The sequence below is a fragment of the Sapajus apella genome, unplaced genomic scaffold, assembly GCF_009761245.1.
Source record: "Sapajus apella isolate SASKATOON/1434 unplaced genomic scaffold, GSC_monkey_1.0 scaffold40, whole genome shotgun sequence".
Taxonomy (NCBI): Eukaryota; Metazoa; Chordata; class Mammalia; order Primates; family Cebidae; genus Sapajus; species Sapajus apella.
Window position 1 is genome coordinate 11844069 of NW_022436980.1, and position 14109 is coordinate 11858177.

General features: G+C 43.6%; 1 protein-coding gene across 1 annotated transcript; it reads left to right on the top strand.

Annotated features, from left to right (window-relative positions):
- Positions 1 to 6529: 6529 nt before the first annotated feature.
- Positions 6530 to 8374, top strand: RETNLB (resistin like beta). The gene is made up of 4 exons (XM_032298908.1): positions 6530 to 6665; positions 6843 to 6994; positions 7448 to 7528; positions 8119 to 8374. The coding sequence occupies exons 2-4, from the start codon at positions 6868 to 6870 to the stop codon at positions 8244 to 8246; spliced, it is 336 nt and encodes a 111-aa protein (XP_032154799.1). The 5' UTR covers positions 6530 to 6665; positions 6843 to 6867; the 3' UTR covers positions 8247 to 8374.
- The last annotated feature ends 5735 nt before the right edge of the window (positions 8375 to 14109 follow it).

Below are 14109 nucleotides of genomic sequence, written 5' to 3' on the forward strand. Positions count from 1 at the left end.
TTTGTATTTTTTTAAAAAATTTTTTAAGTAGAGACAGGGTTTCTCCATGTTGGTCAGGCTAGTCTCAAACTCCCGACCTCAGGAGATCCGCTCCCCTCGGCCTCCCAAAGTGCTGGGATTACAGGTGTGAGGCACTGCACCACCTAGCCTCTGCTATCCTCTTAAAACGTTAGAGAATTAAAGAACTTATGACTCCTAAACCTCTGAGTTATGACCCATGGAACATTTCACTGGCAGACAAAGGAAGGCTCTTTCAAAAAGCACTGACTGGAGAGTCAAACAGCTGAGTGTCTGCTCATAAAAATATGGCAGAAATGGCACTACCAAAATGCCTTTTGAAAACCCACTACCTTTTATTCCCTCCTCTTGTGCCTAAAGCAGTTTCCACAGGTCTGTACTCTTCCACAGGGATTTCTGGCAATTTCCACCTAGACCCGTCCCCTTGCTGAATCAGAACCCTGGAATCCTCCACGGCTTCTTTTTAGGCTACACACAGATACCAAGTGGGGAAGAACACACTGAGCTGGCATGACTGCCCTCGCGGGTGCACCCCAGGTGAATCTGGTAATGCAGCATTGTCTATGTTGCCCTTAAACCACGTTACTGAAACGCTCTCTTCAAGGGAAGAGGCTTCTTGAGCCTCCACCACACTTAATCCTCTTTCTTTTCACCTCCTTTCTCCATTCTCTCCTTCCACAGACCCTCTTCTCTACTATTCCCTCCCCAGTGTCCCTTCTTGTAATCATCCTCCATTGAGCATCTCTATCACCTCTGCGTTTGTGCACACCCAACAGCTGAACCCGTTAGTTAAGTATTACCGTAACTAACTTTACAATGGACACTGCCAGGAACATAACTGTTGCCTTTACTAGACATTTTTCAGCATTCCAAGAAGCAATAGCTCAGTCACCCTAGGGCGATTTTTTTTTTTGTAACTGGAATCCAGTCTTCTTCTTTAACAGGCTTGTACCTGATTGAAATATTGGTGAGTAAGGATCCTTTATGGTTTCACTGCTAATTGAAAGCATCAGCTCACCAAGTTTACAAACCCATTTTTTTTCTCTGCTTGATGATGCAAAACTCTGGTTCTCAATCAGGTTTTATACAACCCTTGCCCAGATTCCAACATCATTTCTTGGGGACATTTTATTCTATCACCAAGAGAGCCCATGGCTAATCTCAATTCAGGGGTATGTCAGCCTCCCTCTGAATGAGAAAAAAATTCTGGATTCTCAATTTTTATGTCCAATATCAATTTGTGTCATATCTAAAGTTTAGAAATCAACAAGATTCATTTCTGTTGAATATCAAAAGTGATCAGCACTTCAATCCCTCATCAGAGAGTTCCTCAGTTCTAGTCAAAAATATTCTGGAAACTTCTTTTTTTGCCTCTTTTTTTTTTTCCAGATACATCATGAGTTAAAAAAAATTCAAGCTATTTTCAAATGTAATTAATGAACTATAAACATAATAACACATTATGTTCATGATAAAACATATAAAAAAGAAAATGTTTAATAAATAAATATAGCTTTGATATTAACTTCTAACCCAATAGATTGTCTTATGCACCTTCAGAATTCCACCTTCCATGCTGAAGCCCTCTGTTCCCATGTATGAGAAGTCATAGGACTTAGTCATAGAACATGGTCACAGCAGTGCCTTAGCTTAGCCTGAAACAGACGAAACTGTCAGCTTCATCTCCATCTTCTCTGCCTTTCTCTTTCCCAGTTGCCCATACCCAGGTTTATGGTCCCTCTTTTTCTTTGTTTTTCACCTGGAGCCCTATGCTAACAACGTTTCAAATTTCATGTATGTAAAATGAAATGAAATACAAAATAATCAGAGGAGAATCAAATGGGGAAAAGGAGATAAGAAAGATTTAAAAGGTCATTGTTACCTTTTCTGAGACACCTTCCCTGAACATCCTGCAGTATGGACAATTACAGTTACCTCCACATTTAGACCATTGCGGGAGGAGTGCACTCTTAGGAAGAAGGTGGCTCTAAGGGAGAGGAGAATGTGTAAAAGTCTCTATTGGGTTTATCTACACATTTTAGAAGCAGAAGAAAACCTTTTTTTTCATCTCTCTTCATAGGATTTTCTGAACACTTCCCAGGAATGCTGAGGCAGAAGCTCTATGATAGTGACTAATCCCAGGCAATGTCCCGACACCATCAGCAGTGGCTACCAAGGGTGGGGATGCTGGCTAGAAGCAGGGCGCATTATCCGAAGAGAATTCAAAAGCCATAATAAAGCCAATAAAAGGTAATCTGCTTTTCATTATCACCATGCATGGCAATTCTAAATAATACCAATGGTTAAATATTTTTACCCCCAAACACTGTGAATTGAAATTCCAAACAATTGCTGTGATTACTGTTGAGTTTTAATAACATTTATGGAAACTCCAAATTAGCACAGTTCTTACTTATATGTTAATAAACATTATGTTCTATGTGAAAGTTAATTCAGAGAACTTCCAGCTATACGGTTGGCCCCAACATACTTGGTCTCAGCTACATACCTTCATTTCTTTCTTTCATTTTTTTTTTTTTGGAGACAAAGCCTTGTTCTATTGCTCAGGCTGGAGTGCAGTGGCATGATCTCAGCTCACTGCAACCTCCTCCTCCCAGGTTCAAATGATTCTCCTGCCTCAGCCTCCCAAGTAGCTGGGACTGCAAGCGTGTGCCACCACACCTGGGTAATTCTTTGTATTTTTTATTTATTTATTTATTTTTTTTTTAGTAGAGATGGGGTTTCACCATGTTGACCAGGATGGTCTCTATCTCCTGACCTCATGATCCACCCACCTCGGCCTCCCAAAGTGCTGGGATTACAGGCATGAGCCACCGTACCTTGCCCACACCTTTGTTTCTAAAGTAAAGATCATAACAATTCAAAACCCAAGTTTGCTTCTAATGGTTTGTCGCCAGTCCCTGTGCTATTACATTAACTCCTGCATTTAAGCAGCAGATTCTAAAGAAACAATGACAATTAAAACAATTTTAATTGTGTTTAAAATTTATATTGAAACAGTGCAAACTGTGAGGTATGATATTTTTGTTTGGTAAATGCAAATTTTAGTTCATATGTAAAATATTATACTAAATTTAATTGATATCTTTAAAGTTAAAATGTATCCTCTCCGATAGTTAATTTTTTTGTCTTAAAACCAGAAAACAAATCAAAAATAATGATTAGCTCTATTACTAATCATTACATAATTACTACTGAAAATGATTTTGTTGTGTAAAGGACAGCAATATTAAAAAGTGATCCCCTCTGTGTGCCAAGTATGGTAAGCATGCACCACTGGCTGTAAGTGTTTCCCAGAGGTGGGGGCCACTAGCCCTGCTGTCCACAGTCATTTTAACCCAGGAGCACTCTCAAGTATGCCTGTCCTCTTCTCTTTCCTTGCTATTCCCAACCAACTGATTAGTCAATGCAACTTAATTCCTATTTCTAAATCTATATGTTTCCACTCATCTACTGCCCAGTCTTCTGTTTTCTTTATGTTCTTCACTAAAGACAAATAGATTGCTTTTTTCCTATTAGAGTCTCTCTGCACGTAGGTCCACCTGTGTACTGTTTACTAGCAAATTTGTATCTCCAACTCTTACTGTTTCCCTGAACCCCAGATTAGTATACCTAACTCTGCATGCCACAGCTTCCCCTACACTTCTAATAGGCACATTAAATTGACTATGATCAAATATGATTTTATGTTCCCACCATATCTACTCTTCTCCCAGGGAACCCCATTTTAGTAAATAGCAGCACTCTTCAATAAGGTATCTAGATCTTTACTTCTCTGTTTCTTCCACACCCTGCGGATGCAAGGATCAGCAAATCTTCTGGAGGCTCGATTCCTACTCCTTCCTTGATTATTCTCTGAGACCTTGTACTCTGTAGAAGCCTGGTACCTGCTTTCTCTGCTTACCTCTTACCCGTTTTCCCTCCACAGTGTCTCTTCCAGAGTGGCCATAGTAGGATTTATAAAACATTAATCAAGGCCAGACACAGTGGGTCACATCTGTAATCTCATCACTTTGAGAAGTGAGACAGGGGATCGCCTGAGGTCAGGCTCTCAAGACTAGCCTAGGCAACATAACAAGGCCTTGTCTCTACAGATGTTTTTTTTAAACTGGATTTGATGGCGCACTATAATGGTCTCAGCTGCTTGGAAGGCTTAGGCACGAGGATCACTTGAGCCTAGGAGTTCGAGGCTGCAGTGCCATGATCACACCACTGCACCCCAGCGTGGGTGACAGAACTAGACCCTGTCTCTGAAAAAAAAAGAAACAAGAAACATTAAAAAAATATAAATCATTTTATGTAACTCCCCTGCACAAAACACTGCAATAATGTTCTGACAAATTTATAATAAAACCCAAAGCCCTTACACTGGCTTATAAGCTCTATATAATCTGGCCCTGGTCAGATCTCTGACCTCTTCTCTGGTCTTTCCCCCTATACTTCATTCTGGCCATATTGCCATTGTTGTTACTCCTTCAACACACCAACCATCTCGAGCTGTGGGCTCTTTATACTTGTTCCATAGACTAGAACGCTTGTCTCAGATTTTCCTAGGGCTCACCCACTCGCTTCTTCAGGTCACTGTTACCTCTTCGGAGACACCTTTCCTGAACACAGTGCATTATGGGCAATGGCACAGTGGCACACTCTGTTACCTTGCCTTGATTTATTTTTCTTTAGAGCATTTCTCAATATCTGACATATTACACACACACACACACATTTATTGACTGTGTTCATCTCCCACATTAGAAGGTAGTAACAAAAGGGCAAAGATCTTGTCTATGTTGTCCGCCACTGAGCCACCAGAGCTAGAGCTGATAAAGAGAAGCTCTGCAAATATTCATTGAATTAACAAACAAATTAATCAACCCATCATCTATCCCAAACCCAAGTGTTTGCTCTTTCTTATTCTTCAGTCTCATTTTTCCTCTCTTCAACTCCTATCTGGTAATTGAAGCATCCTTGCCATTTGGCTGGCATCTCTAGGCCCCATTTCTCAAAGCTGCTGAGACAGATATGTAGAAGTAATAGCTGTTCATCAGAGGGCATCTCCAGAAAAGCAGGTGGAAAGGCTGGGCACAGAGGTAAAGCCCAACTTTTTCAGTTCTGACTGCCTCCAGGAATAATCATCCAACTGCCATTTAATTTAATTTACTTTAATTTTCGAGGCAAGGTCTTGCTTTGTCACCCAGGCTGGAGTGCAGTGGAACAATCTCAGCTCACTGCAACCTCTAGGCTCAAGTGATCCTCCTGCCTCAGCCTCCTGAGCAGCTGGGACCACATGTACAGGCTCTTCTTTACATTTTATTTATTCATGGCGGCCGCATGCCCCATCCTACATGAGGAGTCATGGCATCCTCACTCCTGTTGGCACATGTGAATCCTCAAAGTCCTCAATCCCTTATTCGCTATTCTAAAATCTAAAAGGCTCTAAAAATGAAAATTTTCTGTCCTAAATGTGAGACTAACTCATCTGGCAGAAAAACTTGGCATGGCCTAGTGTGAGGCTCTTTATGGTCTTTATTTATCCTGCATAAATATTCATACATTTTGCAGCAGACTATTAATGCATTAGACTGCAGATTGCTGCCCCCAATCTCCTTGGTTTTATAACATAATACACGGAATTTGTGCCTTCCGTTATCTGAAATATTCTGAGTTCTGAAACACACCTGGGGCCCAGGTCTTGGATAAGGAATTGGGATGCCTAGCTCTCTTTTCCAGCCACAGCTGATAGAAAGGGAGGTTGTGTCACCCAGAACCAAATAGTGGAATGTAAGGGAAAATCTTCTTGAGCTCACAGTTCTCCGTGAGCAGTTCTCAAAAGGCCGAGCTGTTCTCAATTACCAGGATGTCAAGATCCTGTCCTCAAAATAAAAAGGTAAAGCCTCCAAAGAGAACGGCCTTGCCCCACTCCTTCCTTCCTGCTCAGGGTCTGAGCTGAGGATGTGGCACCTTCTACCTTGTGACCATGAGGAGATAAGATGGAAAGATTAGCTGAGAATGGTGGGGAGCAAAGGGGAACTCTTTGAGCCCCCAGAAGTACTCAAATCATAAACTATGTTTCCGGTTAAGTAAATACTGGACTTCCTTATTTTTAATCCAGGGCTAATCAGTTTTTCTGTGACTTTCCTGCAAATGAGGTTAGCCAGGGACAATAAAATAGTATCTGAACAGGCGACAAGCAGGGCCCTCCCTCAGCAAACAGAGATAAGAAAGGGTATACACTTGGGTTTGGGATAGATGTGGGGTGGATTAATTTGTTTGTTAACTGCAAAGTAACCACTTCCTGACGAAGAATCAAACAAGAATCCCATAATAAGGGCAGCCACGGAAGGCCCAGGTGCAAGCCTTATCGGGTTGCCAAGAAGAAAGAGAAGGAGAACAAGAAGGCAGGACTCCCTTGGTGGAGATCCAGAGCAAAGGTAGCTGTTGCTTCTCATGAACACCCCAAAGTTTATCACAGGCACCTGTCACCCTTGCTGGCACAGGTCTTTGAAAATGCGCTGGGAGTGTGTTTACACATGCGTGTGTGCTTGTCTATTAAAGGGGCCCAGGTTAATCCAGGTGTATTAAGACACCGTTGCCCGGCTAGTCCTTGCAGGCCTTTTCTGAACGTTTTGGTAAGTAAGCCTGTTCTTCAGCAACCCTACCTGCTTCTCCAAACTGCCTAAAAAGATCCAGTACTGATGGTGCTGTTCTTCCATCTTTACTTGCTGGAAACTAACCTCATCGTCTTCTTTCCTTCACCACCATCCAGGAGCTCAGAGATCTAAGCCGCTTTCCATCTTTTCTCCCAGCCCCAGGACACTGACTCTGTACAGGATGGGGCCTTCCTCGTGCCTCCTTCTCATCCTCATCCCCGTTCTCCAGCTGATGATCCCAGGGAGTACTCAGTGTTCTTTAGACTCCATTATGGAAAAGAAGATCAAGGATGTTCTCAACAGTCTAGGTAACTCTCGGGTAGGGGAATTGGGAGGCTGACCCTGGCTCATTTCTCCTGTTCTTAAACCCTGACGTCATCTCTATTCCATCCCAAGATCCCAACAAAACCCAATCCCTGATGAGGGCTTTCTACACTACCCTACCCCTATTTGCATTCTTGGCTAAAGGCTGAGGTTTTCCTGATGAGGAGGAAGAGGTGGAGGAGAGTAGTAGCTGTAATTTAGGAACACTCATTATGAACCAGGTACAATCCAAGCTTTACATAGATTAGTTCATTTAATTCCCACAACCATCATATGACAACTATGACTTCCCCTTTAAAAATGAAGAATCTAAACCTTAAAAGCTGATGAGTAGCCTGATTCTGGACACAGTGTCACCTCTGAGGTAGAAGACGATTTGGAAGTAGGTGATGGGGAAGATAGATCATGGGTTATACCGTTTCTTCTTTCTAACTCAGAGTACAGTCCCTCTACCATAACCAAGAAGCTCTCGTGTATTAGTGTCAACAGCCGAGGCAGGCTGTCCTCCTGCCCTGCTGGTGAGTAACTCCCTGAGGGAGAATGGTGAGTAAGATGACCCGTGTCCTCCCCTGTCCAACCCCCTGCACCTGCACCTTCCCCCATCTCGGGTCTGTATCACCCTGGGGCTAAGTCGTGGCTCTTGGTTCCCAGAGACCCCTTGCCCATTCTTGTTTCCCTGAAGGATACTACTGAGGCATCTTGGGTTTCTGCCTCTTCCTTTCACCCTTTCCCTTCATGGCCCCGTTTCCCAGCCCTTTCTCTCCTCCATTGTTCCATCAGGGTTACATCCTTCACCTTTCTTTCCAATCTATTCCCCCGTTTTAGGCAGTTTGGGGCCAACACAGAGGTGAATTTATCGTAAAGAAAATGCAAACTCCCAAGTTCTAAGTCTCTCACTTGCATGGGTCTCTTCCATGGCCCCAAATATTTGTTTCAGTGATTTCTGTATTCTTTTCTTGAGATGAGCTCTCAAAGTTGAAGGAACCTGAGGCCCCATGAAACCTAGCTCTACCCCTGGACTGCACAGACTTGAAAGATGGTTGTGGGTAGCCCTCCTTCCAATTAAATCCCAGGAGTTCTGATGTCTGCATTTCATGTACCCATGCAGGGATGACTGTCACTGGCTGTGCTTGTGGCTATGGCTGTGGTTCGTGGGATATTCAGCTGGAAACCACCTGCCACTGCCAGTGCAGTGTGATAGACTGGACCACTGCCCGCTGCTGCCATCTGGCCTGAGAGGGAAGAGGCTGAGAACTCAGTTTTGTGACCATGACAATAATGAAACCAGGGTCCCAACCAGGAAATCCAACCCTTCATTTGTTCCAGTCCTGATTCTTGGGTAATAAAAATAAATTTTGTACCTCTCTGTGTTTATGACATCACTGTTATTTTCCCCAGCTTGGGACTCCCCTAGCCAGAAAAATGTTGTCAGTGTTCCACTGGTGACATCTCAGTTTGGGAAGTGGGACGGGAAGCTAGGAAAGATGTGGGAAGAATGGGAAAAACAAGCTGACACTCCAAACCCCCACTTTCCTCATTATTGAAGAAAAAGATGGCCATGCCAGGCATATTGCTTGGCATGGGGTAAAGAGAAATAAAACAACACACCATTGCAGAGCTCTGTGTGAAAAGACTTTTCAAGGGATAGGCAAGCAGGAGTAGTTTTAAAGGAATCAGTTTCTAGATTTTCAGTGTGCGTATATGCTGTACTAAATTCAAGTGGCTGAGATGTGCTTTGATCAAGGTGACTTCTTTCACCAATGCCTTTCTCCCACATAACGAAAAAAACCTCAGCCCTCACCTGTCACTGAATCTTATTATCCCAGGGTATAAAAATCTGCAGAATGCCAAACAAGAAATGATTAAAAATATGGGCATCCGTGTTGAGTGTATGAATGATCCAGTGACAAAGTAACAAGTCCTTTCACAGCACAGGAGGCTTCCGTGGTTTGGTCTTTATAGGACTGAAGGAGGATATAATTCAGTTGTCAATTGATGGATCACCAAAAATAATTTTTAATAACAAATTGGTGTGTGAGATTGTGGACAAGTAATTCAAAAGGGATTCAGAGAAATTGAATGGCATTACTACAATAAACATTTTCCTTTTCTATCTACTTAATTATAAGAAGTAGACATGTCAAAGCTGACAACTATGAAAAGAAAATCCCAGGAATATAATTGGTTCTAGACTTTATCTCACTCTAGTGAAATAAAGTTTTTTGTCCATGAATATATAAACTACCTGGATGGGAGGGGAAGCTCTATCTTTCTCAGTTAAAAAAATATTGTTCTGAAATATTGTTTGGGCTTATTAATTACTTATAAAAGTGTGTTTTAACTGTTCTGTTCAAATATGCATTGTTAATTATTGTAATAATAGCTATACTCCTATTTATAGCAGCTGCAGTGAGTCTTTCACAATAGAAAGCAGATAATGTCACCTTCCTGTTCACATCTCTCTAGTGACTTCCATTACATGAAAATATAAAATCTCAAGGCCAACTAAATCCTGCATCCCTGGTCAGTGACTGTATTGCTGACTTTGTTTCTGACGCTTGCTCGCCCTGGCCATACCTGCATTCTTGGTATTCTCAGTCATAGGCACCCTCTCACCTTAAGGCCTTCCTACGTCCTGTCTTCCAGTTGGTTACACAGTTCTCACACACAAGGTCAGTGCTCAATATTTTTTCAGAGAAGCCTTCCCATCACCTCTATCTCTTGCCCTGTTTTTTTTTTTTTTCCCCGCATGATGCTTCTCAATCTTGACTTCGTAGTCTATTTATGAATGTATTAAGCATCTCTTGCAGCGAAATGTGTCATCCATGAAAGGCAAGACTTTGCCTGACTTGCACATCATTGCCTCCCCAGTGCATAGCACAGAGCCTGGCCCATGGAGGAGCTATAATGAACAGTGTGCCCGCCGCTGGGTCCAGCTCTGAGTCTGAGTCGGCTCCCTCCTTTGCTTTCTGTTCTTCCTCCTTTACCTCAGTCCTGGTCATGGAGAAACAAAGGTTTTAACGGAGATCTCTGGGTTCCATTCCTGAGGTGTCAGTCAGAGAAATAGCTATTCATCAGAGAGCCCTCTGAGAAAGAAAAGCCAGAGTGATGATGGAGGTCAGGGAGGTTAGCAACAGCAGAAGCAGAAGTTGGATTTTGTAGCTCTGTAGGACAGGATTAGTTGCCCACTTTGTGGCCCATTTCCCCTTTCTCTGTGTTAACAAAATCTTGATGTCATTCAGAGTATTGATGTGTGCAGTCCTGAAGGAGAAAATATTAGTTACACCAATAATAGAACTTTTTCTTCTCTTGGCCAAATATTTCTTTTTCTAGCCACCTTTGCATGGAGTGGAATTGCATGGGGTAGCAGGTGACCCAAATCAGGCCAAGAACATGTGGGAGAGTTCTGCTTGGGCCTTTTGAGAAAGAATGCACTGCTTGAATTAAAAACAGAAACTCTAAATTGTCCATGTCCTTTCTTGCCTGGGCTGTTGGTGTGAGGATGTGATGTCTGGAGTTGTGGCAGCTGCCTTGCGTCCATGGTGTTAGTTCAGTCATCCGGTGACTATTGAGCCAAAACTGTAGGCATGGTGAAGCAGAAAGAGGAAAAAGAACCTGGGACCGTAATCACATTATTCTATTCTACCACTAAACAGACTCTGAAATCACTTAAACTATTTTTCTTCTTAGCTAGATAAAAAATATTCACTCATTTAACAAATATTTATTAAGTTCTGTATACAAAGGCACTGGGCTGCAGTGGTTGCCAAAATAGGAAAAGATTACTCACTTCATGGAGCCTCCATTCTATTCTCTGTCTCCCGCAGCTGGAATTTTTTTGTAACTGTTCTATGGAGATAATTAGTCAAGGGCAATGTCATGTTATCTGAACAGATGACAATAACGGCCTTAGATCATACCTTTTGTACCTTTTTCCAGTGAAGGAATGAACGAAAGGCCTATAATGAGATACATCATCCAATTTGGTGATTCCTGGCAAAGTAGCTGCCAAGTTGTGGGGCTGCCACGAAGAAACGAGAGGAGAAAGAGAAAAGCAGGAGGAATCCCCTAGGCAGAGAACCAGAGCAATGGCAGCTGGGCCCAGTCAGGACACAAACTGGAGATTGTCCCAGGCTCATTCATTCTAGAAGTTTGACCCTCCCGGGCTACCTTAGTTCCTCCGTACTGCCAGAGTGTGTGTAGGTGGAGGGGAAGGAGTGCCACAGCCACCGCACTGACATTTAAAAAGTCCCTGCCCTCCGCTCCTCAGCAGCTCCTTCCTCAGTCTGGCAGGTGAACCTGAGCAAGTCTGCTTTCCTGACATCTCTGCTTCCTAGGAGTGCTGGAAGGAGACCCAGGCCTCCCAAGCACAGCAGCTGCCTCTTCCCTGTTTCCTACATACCTGCTTCTACCTTCCCTGCTTCTTTTCCTCCCCTCCCCTATGAACCCAGGAGCTGCTTTTCATCTTCATTTTCCCTTCAACTCAGGATGCTCCCTTTTCACAAAAGGAAGGCCTCTTTCCACCTCCTCCTTCTCAGGCTCCTTCTCCAGCTATGCCTGCAGGGGTTGCCCAGTGCTCCATATAGTTAGCTGTGAACAAAAAGATAAGAGTTGCTCTCAGCAAACTGGATCATTGTGTTATACTGGACCGAGCATAGAAAATTAACACCAAGACAAAAGTATGCCAGATTACAGGGTCTTTATGATGCTGGCGGCCACAGAAGACTCACGTCTCTCCAACCTGTGGCGTCGAAAGGAGGGTGCCAAGACTTTTTAAACCTGAAAAACCACCTTGGGAGTGGGGGTGAGGAGCAGGGATGAGGATGAAAAGGCTTCAGACATTCCGAGGGCTAGTGGATTCTGTAAATCACCTCCTGGGCAGAGATGAGGGTGGGGGTCTCCGGACATTCCAAGGGCTAGAGGACATGTTGTCACTTCGATTGTTACCTAAGTGGCTTACAGAAGTTAGTTTACACATTGTCTGGATACTGGTGGAAGTCACAGATCTTAGTTACTTATTACAAGTTACAGGAGCCAGGATGGAATTAGCCTGGGCTGCTTATTTTAGTTATTACTGGTAAGCAAAGGCTAGCAATTCTGGCAGTTACTGATAATAAAAGGTAAGCAGCTTTACATAGTTTGCAGGGCAAACTAGCAGTTCTATTTACAGAAGCCAAGGCCAGCAGTTATTGTGAGGAGAATGGGGCAGCCATTACAACTTATTTTAAAAAAACAGCTTTTTTCTTTTATAAAATGATGATGTTCAGGCTCTAACTCTAGGCCAGCTACAGCACAATATCACAATTGATAAGGGGATGAGGGTGGAAGTTATATCCCTGATTCTCATTTCTGTTACTAGACCACAAGCCATTTCCTAACCTGTCCCCAGATTCCAACCTCCTGCTGGAAAATGCATCCTCAACTCACTGGACTCTTAGAACCAATGGCAATAGCATTGGTAAAGACTATGCCTAGCATGCTTGAGCATTTACTATGTGTTAGGTACCTTTAGATAGTCTATTATTAAGTCATTAATTCCTTACTACAGTCCTGTGAGATAAGCATTGTTATATTTTGCATTTCACAGAAGAGGAAACTGAGGCTTAGAAAATTTACGTAATTTGCTTAACAGCACTCAACTATTGATGTGACTTGATCCTGGACACGTGACTTATTTGCAGGAGCAGAAAGATGATACGGGATTGGCCACTGAAAGCCCCAGGGTTTGCTCTTTATCTCTTTCCACAGAATACAATCCCTTAGGCTGCTGGAAAGATCTCTCCTGAACCAACATCCCTAATGAAAGCAATCTGTCCTTCTGCCCCTCAGGTAAGTCACTGTATGAAGTTAAAAGGAGCTTGCCTACGCTATGCTCATTCCCATGTGCTGGGTTCAGGCTGCCATCCCCGCGCTGTACCAGCAGGCTGACCCCAACCGCAATGTTGCTGGATTGAGTCACAACCCCAATACCGGTAAGTTTCCTTTCCATCTTTTCATCCCATGGGGCTACTTAGGGATCTGAGGTTTATTCTCACTCTCTCCCTCCTTCCTAAATCTCCCACATCCCAAATTTTTCTGATCTCCCCTCTCTTCCATCTCTCTTTCCCAATCTAATCCCACACAGTTTCGACCCCATCAGAAGTGAGAGTACTTTATAGGACAAAAGAAAATGGCAGGAAGCCTTCTCTTAAGATCTCTGATGCTCTTGCCCCCTCCCCCACTGTCCATGCCCTGCAGGGCACATCATCAGCAGAGGTTCCTGTGGCTATGCCTGTGAGTCATGGGATGCCTGGGGGAAACCATGAGCCAAGGCCATTGTAGTCCCCTGGAGTCAACCACTGCCCACTGCTGCCACCTCATCTAAGAGAAGGGGGCTGAGAGCTCAGTCTGGAGGCCATGAAGGCAACAAAACTGGAATGACAGCCAGGAAACCTCCACCCCCACTCATCCAAACCATAACTTATTTTTTTTCGGGAACGGAGCCTCACTCAGCCACCCAGGCTGGAGTGCAATGGCACATTCTTGGCTCACTGTGTCATCTGCCTCTCAGGTTCAAGAGATTCTCCAGCCTCTGCCTCTTGAGTAGCTGGGATTACAGGTGTGCACCACCATGTTCAGCTAATTTTTTTGTATTTTTAGTAGAGACAGAGTTTTACCATGTTGGCCAGGCTGGTCTCAACCTCCTGACCTCAGGTGATCCGCCCACCTCGGCCTCCCAATGTGCTGGTGTTAAAGTTGTGAGCCACCACGCTCGGCCCCAAACCATAACTTTTCAACTTAAATCTCTCTGCCTGTGGCATCTCTTTGTGTTGTGTCCTTGGTGCTAGCAGCCCCTGACCTGGGTCTTCTGTATATATGGGATGTTGCGTCCACGCTAAGTATCCCAACTCCTGCTGGAAGGGGAGGCCTTAGAGAGAACCAGAAATGAAATTAGCATTCCACCCTCACCACCATCATCTCATTCTTCAGCAAATATAGGGCCGCTGTGTTCCAAACTGTTCTCAACACTAGAGGTACAGAGAAATAAAACCGTACACATGCTCTGTGCATGGTCATCATCTATAGCGTTCCCTAAACATCAAGGCACATATGCCTTGTC